Source organism: Vigna unguiculata, chromosome 8 (genome assembly GCF_004118075.2).
Source record: "Vigna unguiculata cultivar IT97K-499-35 chromosome 8, ASM411807v1, whole genome shotgun sequence".
Classification (NCBI taxonomy): Eukaryota; Viridiplantae; Streptophyta; class Magnoliopsida; order Fabales; family Fabaceae; genus Vigna; species Vigna unguiculata.
The window spans coordinates 17,386,281-17,394,755 of NC_040286.1; the positions used below are offsets into that span (position 1 = coordinate 17,386,281).

Consider the following 8,475-nt stretch of genomic DNA (forward strand, 5'->3'; position numbering starts at 1 on the left):
GTGTTTAGAACCCCAGGAATACGCTACATTGTTATCTCTGTGTGACGTTTCCTTTAATTTTACGCATTAAATTAAATGAGGCGTTACAACTTAAATGTCAAGAACTTTAAATTTACATGTTCCTACCTACCTGCTGCACAATTATGCTTTCAATTTAAAGTATTGATTAATATAATTTTGGTCCACTTATTGCGTCCAGTCCACAATTTGATTCTTCTATTTTAAAAGATTATAATATTTAGAGTTATTTCTTACATTCTAATTAATTAAATATTTTTTTATATGTAAATTAAATGAATATATAACGTAGGTTTAAATTGGAAAAAGAAAAAGTAAAACATTTACAAAATAAATATTGGACCAAAATTACATATTTTTAAATACCAATAACTAATTGACTTCTTTAAAATGGAAAGATTAAAATTGTATTTAATATTATTTTAAAAAATGGGGATTAATCACTTCAATAGATTTTTAACTACAAATCATAATTATCGTTAGAGATGTCAATGTGAGCCAGAACCCGTGAGCCAACCCGGCTCACCACGGGTTCGAGCCGGGTCGGGTTGGGATTTTTTTTTTTTTTGCGATAATGGATCAAAACGGGTTGAGCTCACTTAACCCACGGGCTATGCGGGTTCGAGCCGGGTTATGGTGAGCTGACCCACCAACCCACCTATATTTTAAAAAACCTAATTTAGTAAAATTAATTATTTAAAATTAATATTTTTCAGAATCTGAAAAAAATTTACGCAATCCCTAACTCAGTTTTCACGCAGTGACGCAGCGCGCAGTTCCCTTTCTCTTTTCCTTTCCCTTTCCCTGTCGCGACGATGGTGCCATAGGTGGTGGTCGTCGGTGGTTCTTTGGCGGCGGTGGTCGACGTTGGGTGGCGGCCGTTCGGTGGTGGTCGAGCTGAGGAAAAACGGTGGTGTCCGTTTTTCAATTTCGACCCACACAGCGCAGTTCCCTTCCCTCTCAGTCGTGTCCGTCGCGGTGGTGCCCACAGGTGGTGGTCGTCGGTCGTTCTTTGGCAGCGGTGGTCGACGTTGGTGGCGGCCGTTCGGTGGTGGTCGCGTCGAGAGAAAACCCAATCCCTAACCTAATTCTGTTCTCATTTTCATTTTCGACCCACTCGCACTTCCCTTCCCTCTCACTCGTGTTTGTGGCGGTGGTGCCCAGAGGTGGTGGTCGCCGGTCGTTCTTTGGCGGCGGTGGTCGACGTTGGTACCGGCCGTTCGGTGGTGGTCGAGCCGACGCTTCTTTTGCTCGTGCTGCTCCTGTGCCTAGCCACTTTCCCTTTCGTTCCCGATGATTTTTTTTTAAAAAAATTTTTTTTTTTTTAATTTTTATACGGGTTAGTGAGCCAACCCACTCAATCCACCAACCCGTGGTGGGTTGAGCCGGGTTGAAAAATTTCTGGCTCACCAGAAAGTGAGCCGGGTTGAGCTCAACAATTTCCAACCCGACCCGTGGTGAGCCAACCCGTGTGAGCCGGGTTGGCTCACTTTGACATGTTATCGTAGAATAAATTTTGCTAATGTTAACTAAACTATCAGTTATTGTAATTACATTAAACAATTTACTGTCTTGAAAATGACTTCATGGCCCAATGGATAAGGCGCTGGTCTACGGAACCAGAGATTCTGGGTTCGATCCCCAGTGAAGTCGTGTAATCTCTCTATTTTCCTTTTCAATATTCCATTTTCAACCTTTCTTTTATTGGTTAATGCTTAATTGAAGTTATTCCCTTTTTGTTAATGTTAGGGGAAACACACCCAAGGAAATTTGTAGGCCATACCACATTGTATCAGATACCAATACTTATGATACATATAAGTGAAATATCAAATTCGAATTTGTCTCTAACAATTTTTATAGACGGTTCAAAACAATTTTAATAAGAACATTTTCTAAGAACTTATATTATGATTATAAAAATAAAAAGCAAATTCTATATGAACATAAATATTTATATTATATTATATATATATATATATATATATTATTGACAATATTCTTATTTAATCTCTTGTTATGTCTTCGTATAGTAACTAAAATATATTTTCCAATGATAATAACAATAATAATAATAATAAAGGAAAATGAGATATCTTAAATAAATTATATTCTCTTTTCACTTTTTATATATTAGATAAATAAATTAAATTTATATTATTATATTTAACGAATCTTATTTATTAATAATTTTGAATACATTAATCTTGATTGTCAATTTAAATGATTCATAATGATATGTCCTACATTTTAAATATTACATGTTCAAACTATCTGAGTCAATGTTGTATCTGGTGTCAGGATTAGTATCCATGCTACACAAATGTTCTTGTTAAGCTGTAATATTTTGCTTTCGCATCAGCAATGAGTGAAGACAACTACATTAGCATAAAGCAGCAGCATTCTTTCCTATGCCTGATTCATTTTTTCACTAACAAGGACAGAAAATAGTTGTAGAAGAACATTGTAATGCTCATTTACACTCTTGGAGAATATCACATAGTTGCTTGAGGGTGTTGGAGAAATCTCCAAGGCTTGTTATGAGTTTGTCCCCTTGGCCTCTTGTGAAGTCAGTGCAGGAATCCTCTACATTCTTAGAGTCACCTCCCTTATAGTCTGTTGCTGATTTAGTAGCAATTGCTTCAATCTCCACTGCCAAGTCTTGCAATTTCAGAGTCAATGTTTCCTGATTTTCTTCCCTGCTAACTGCTATCTTTTCTACACTGATTGGCTTTGGACTTTCAGAATGGTTTTCATGAAGCTCTACTTTGGGAAGGCTCTTTGGTGATATTGCTAAATGCTTTGGAGGCTTTTCTCTAGTACATTTCAACTTAGGTCTTGATTCTAGGAAGTCTTTCAAATATTCGTCTTCTGAATAGTCATCCTCGTGCTCTTCTTCATGGCTGTCCTCGTGCCTTTGTTCAAGTTTGGGCTTTTGAACGCGGTGTCTGAACTTACTTCGTTGCCCTTTTCTTTTGGACCCTATTCATTCAATTCGCAAAAGTTCATCAGTTTGGAAACTCAAATTAATGCTCCTAAAGGGATAATAAAACAACTTAGTCACATTCATTAACTAAATAACTAGAAAAGTGAGGGGAAAAGGAAGAAACAACATCTGAAATTATATCGTGTTGATCAAAACAGTTCCTCGTGCTATACATTATTTTTCACAATTCAAGAACAGATTAAGAAAATTTGGTGCCGAGATTGACAGTTACTACCAATTAACTGTAAGAGTAAGAATGATCATTTTATATTTAAACTGCCCAACACAACCAATGAAAGGCCAAAATAAAATATTCTCAACTCTCCATATGTATCAATCATAATAAAAAAATTTATGCTCGATTACAATTTGTAGGAGTCACAATTTTCTTTTCTCAACTTGCTCTGCCTTTGTGTTAAAAAAGGAAAAAGAACCAAAATCAAATATCACATACAGACTCTTGTGTCGTATGACTTTGTGTGTCATTTTTCCTTTCATTGTATTTTCATTTAACGATAAATTCAATGTTGTGTTTCCAAACATATTCAACAAGCAGTTGGTCCAAGTGAAAATAAACTCATTTTTCTTAAAAAATGAGCAACCAAGTACTTCTAAGGAGATTAGTCATCCACGAAGTAATATCTATATTTTGTACCAATAAAATGTGTACCAACCTACTCCCGAACAGAAGTACACTCTGATTACCACAGATATTGGAATCAAATCCAAAATGAAAATAGGTCAACCACTTGATCAATGAGTAAATGCAAGCAGAGCAAGTAAGAAACCGAAAGGTTTACTGTTTACTTAGCCCTATTTATGGGGGCCCAAAGGACTATAGATTTAAACATATGCTAAAGGAAGTATCATTTAGTTCTCTTCACTCATTATTATTTTGTGTTTCTACTTATTTGAGCATTGAAGAGTCTCCATTTGGTACTCAAATTTTACCACCAAAGCTCATTTCTTAGTAGCCACAACTCGGCAAAGAGATTTGTTCTTTTCCACATCTCTTACAACCCTCCGTATTTAGTAAGAATATTTGGCATCTATTATGGAGCCCGAAGAAAGTTTTGATTTAGCTGAGTAAATGAAGGCAAGGAGAATGAGCACCGTTCATCATTGGAAGAAGGTTGTTTGCAAGAGTGCTCGCCAAGGTATGGGGCACATCATGGGAAGTCCTCGGCAAAGCGAAAGCTAGCTTTGTCGTCCAAGGTGAAGGAGGTCAAGTGGCTTACCGAAGAGAAGGCAATGTAGAAGAGAAAGGATTTGGTGGCTGAGCTGAGTGCTCTGAAGAAGCATCTTAAGTACATCAATGGTTGTAAACAAGTCTCCTCGAGGTCTCATGTGAAAGGAGCACCCAGAATAATTCAGCACCCTTTTTAGAGGAATTTTGTTTTGAGATAGTAGTCAACACATGATAATCATCAGACAACTCCACCTTCTAAAATATAGCAACCACAATCTTGTTTCCCCAACCTTAGATAATATCTACTGCAATGTCTCAATTGCTTGCAATATCCGGAAACATCTTTAGGATCAACCTTCATCTTCTTCGACCCTTTAACCATCTTTTCAATCTTGAAGACCACTAATGTAGAGGATGCCGCATCTTTTACACTCTTAGATGCTTTGACGTGAAGTTCATTAGAAGAGAGGCTAAATTTAACCTCTTCAAGCGTGATGTAGTCCTTCCTTACACTCAAAGAACCCACCAAGTTCTCAAACATCACTGCGAGAAAGGTCAATAAAATCATTGTTACATCCTCATCTTCTACTTCAACATTAATGGCTTGGAGCTCCATCAAGATTGAATTAAGCTCTTCAAGATGGGCATTGAGTGGCGTATGCTCTGTCATACAGAGCCCAAACAACGTCTCACTCAACAAAAGTTTGTCACAATTGGACTATGTCATGAAGAGCTTCTTCAACTTTAGCCACAACGTTGTTAAGGTCTTCTCTTTCGCAACATAATAAAGAACCTATCTCAAAATGACAAAAGTATCATCGAATAAGCTTTTTCTCCATCTACTCCAGAACTTTCCTCTCTATGCAACATGATTCTAAAAAGTGGCCACACACCCATTGTTCCTTGAGCAAGATTCTCATAATTCTACACGAGAAGAAATTGTTCTTCTCATTGATCGTATCAATCTTGGATGTGATACTCATCTTCTTGCAAGAACTTATGAAAAACACAAAACAAGATCAAAACTGGCTCTAATATCAGTCTCTTCTGAATAAGTGCCAAAATGAGCCCAAAGTACAATGAAAGAAACAATGCTGGTTACAAATCATACCAACTAGAAACACAGAACAAAGAACACGCATAGCAAGATAAAGATGAATAATTATCTCGTTTAGCAAGCAAAGAAGCTTTACAATCATTACTCTGGTGTATATCCACAACAGGTACAAGCTACCCTCATATAGAACTACAAAATGATGATACACAAAGACAATTGCCTGATATTGAATATATACAACAGACCAATGGTTTACCAAATGACATAACACTGAGTCATTAGACTACCTACTAAGGGACAATGTCTACAACTATCAAACACAGCATCCTAAAAATAGCTCAATACACCAAGATCTATGGTTAGTGCATGAGCAATCTACTCTAGTTTCTACATATAATTTCACTAAAAGACCATAATGCTTTCAGATTTTCTTCTCTTGATTCCAAATTCCACCCCAGGCCCAAATTTTTGGTTGCATGACAACCTCTACCCAATGATGGATGGCAACTCTGAATCCAAGCTTCTTGTCAATGAACTCCTAATTCAACAACCACTATGCATAACCTAAATTAATGGCTTAATTTGAGTCACCACCACCAATCCAAGCCTAGTTGTATTTCATGCAAATGTGTTCAGTAATGCAACAAGCTCGCCGTTGAGGCCAATCTGTCATCTCCCATGCAAGGACAAGGATCTTCCATCACAACATTCCTGCTACCCAATAATCCATTTAAAGCGGATCCTGTATCAATCATTCTTTTTCTCAATCTTTTCATTGTTATGATGGGATAGAGGAAAAAATGGGCCTTCTAAATCCATTTTCAGAATAGGGCCAATCCACTCGATCAATTAAAACTAAAAAAAGGCAGCATACAGTTCTACTGCTATGTATAACTGACTAATTCAATTTCTCTTTATGAGTTCTTAGTCATTAATGAGCGCTCTAACCAAGGCCCTAAGCCTACTTTCACCAAACTAAACCTTAAATAGTAACATTGACGATAGGCTTCCCTTGCGTTTTATACAATCACCAGTCAAAAACACTACCATCTGACAGATATAGGGTTCTTAAGAGCATAGGAGTGCATTTAAAATAGCTCACCAAGGAAATATTGCATTGATAAAGACAAATAAGTTGTATGACTGGTTAGTCGGAAGCCTCCTCTAACATTCCCGTGTGATGCAAGCAAAACAACTTACCCATATGGCCACAAATACATGAACATGCTCAATTAGGCATATCCACCAGAACCGTCAGTCAATTAATATTAGCCATGGTACAAAGCATAAATTTCCTATTTCAACACTCCATAAATGCATTGAATCAAACTACCTAGTCAACTAATCACCATAACAAAGATTGTAGCAATCATATTCACACCAAACTTAAACTGTTATATATGATAAGTTCAAAGAACATGCATAATAAATTCCTAAATTATTGATAATTCAAGCTCAAAATGAACAAATAACAGATTACATAAATATCTTTTACACTGTTATCCAATCACAAATTATTGTGTATAATAAAATATATTAAAATATAAAAATGTGTTGAATTTCATAATTTAGTTTAAGGATAATTTTTATATGGCCAATGTGTAAAAACTTTTAATGGTAGTGCAAATTGGTACAATATGTAAGTATAAAGACCTTTATTAGTCAACCAATTAAACATCACCACCACACAGTATACACGACTTCTTTAAAATAATTATTAAGAAAAATAATGATCATTTCATACATATCAATTAGTGATTGGATGAGTATCTGAAAAATCTTAACACTCTATTATTAATTCTTAAACTATACAGTTTCAGAAATGAAAATCACCGGTAAATAGTAGTAGGCATGTCATTCTTCTAATAACACAACAGACACAAAGTTCACAGAAAAATTGGAACGGTGCGTACCGATTTCCACGGTGGCGTCACGCGCATCGTTCCCTGCTTCAGTATCGCTCTCAGGATCAGCCATGCCCCGCTCCTCACGCGCCCTCACAACGCGTTGGACGGCCTCAAACAATTCGTAATCGAAATTTGGTGGCAACTTGCCTCCAGCTGCGGCGGTTCCCTTGAAGCGGTCGTAATCAGAGAGCAACGCATGCCACTTGCGGCGGCACTGTGCAAGGTTGCGCTGCACATCCAAAGATGCACAGTTCTGGGCGATGATGTTCCACTGCTGGTAGGAGGAGAGCGCAACGGAGCAGTCAGCTTCCACAGCCGCGACCTCATTCACCAGAATGAGCGACTCGATGACGCTCCAATCTGGAGCAGCTTGGGAGCGCGTGCACCGAAACGCACCAGCCGAACCCGAAGCGTCAATGACGTCATTGTCAAAAATTTTCATTTGTTCTTGCCCTCGTTTCTTTCCAATGTAGAAACCAGAAAAGGAAGCTCGACGAGAAGAAGGTTGTGCTTTGTGGCATTTGCGCTCACCATTTCCGAAACCCTCGCGCAGATTATTGCTAAAAACGTCGTCGCATTGTTAATCAATGTGTTAGGCTTTTTTTAAGAAATGTTATTTGTTATTTGTGCTGTGAAAATCCACATATTTAATGCAAACTGTGATGTTTTTACATCAGTTTTTACACATAATAAATTAAAAAACAAATAAACATTTATGAAAGTGAAATCTGATGTGAAGTCAGAATAAATCATTAGGCTTAATTATATTTTTTATTCATCTCTCTTTTCAGTATGTAATTTTTTTCTTTTAATTTTTGAAGTAATTTTGATCTTTATATTTTTTTTTTCGAAGTCAATAATTTAAGTGAATTTTTGTTATGTAACTTTTGTTTTTTATTATGCTAAAATCATATCAATCATATCATACTTGTGGTCAAACATGTTGGTCCACTACAATTTAGACAATTTAGACAATTTGGTAACAGGTGTGTATTTATGGAGAGCACTTTCTTTTCCATATAAAGAAATTTTAAGAAAAAACATAAAAAAAAATTATTCTAGAAAAAATTTCTTGATAAAGAATTTTGAGAAATTATTCTCTCCACCGGAGGTTATATATATATATATATATATATATATATATATATATATATATTATAATGTAATTTAATTACTATTTTTTTTATATTTTGAATTTGATTTGTTTTAATTTTATTTTTTTTTCAATTAAGTTTCTCTTTATGTGTTTATGTGTTAAATTGATTCTATTTGATATGTTCGTTAAATTTGTATAAACAATTTTAAGAGAGCATCGAAT

The 8,475-nt window shown here is 36.0% G+C and overlaps 1 protein-coding gene and 1 non-coding gene across 2 annotated transcripts; one reads left to right on the forward strand and one right to left on the reverse strand.

The window, feature by feature from the left end:
* The first annotated feature begins 1,598 nt into the window (after positions 1-1,598).
* TRNAR-ACG lies at positions 1,599-1,671 on the forward strand. Its single transcript has one exon. It is a non-coding gene; the product is annotated as a tRNA-Arg (tRNA).
* A 673-nt stretch (positions 1,672-2,344) lies between these two features.
* Positions 2,345-7,778, reverse strand: LOC114193287. The gene is made up of 2 exons (XM_028083016.1): positions 7,164-7,778; positions 2,345-3,000 (listed from the first exon to the last, which is right to left on the reverse strand). The coding sequence occupies exons 1-2, from the start codon at positions 7,597-7,599 to the stop codon at positions 2,492-2,494; spliced, it is 945 nt and encodes a 314-aa protein (XP_027938817.1). The 5' UTR covers positions 7,600-7,778; the 3' UTR covers positions 2,345-2,491.
* Positions 7,779-8,475: the final 697 nt, after the last annotated feature.

Excerpts from the sequence above, each read along its gene's own strand:
- LOC114193287 (XM_028083016.1), bottom strand. The coding sequence starts at position 7,599 with ATGAAAATTTTTGACAATGACGTCATTGACGCTTCGGGTTCGGCTGGT. Across the intron at positions 3,001-7,163 it reads TGACGCCACCGTGGAAATCG|GGTCCAAAAGAAAAGGGCAA; the intron begins GTACGCACCGTT and ends TTGAATGAATAG.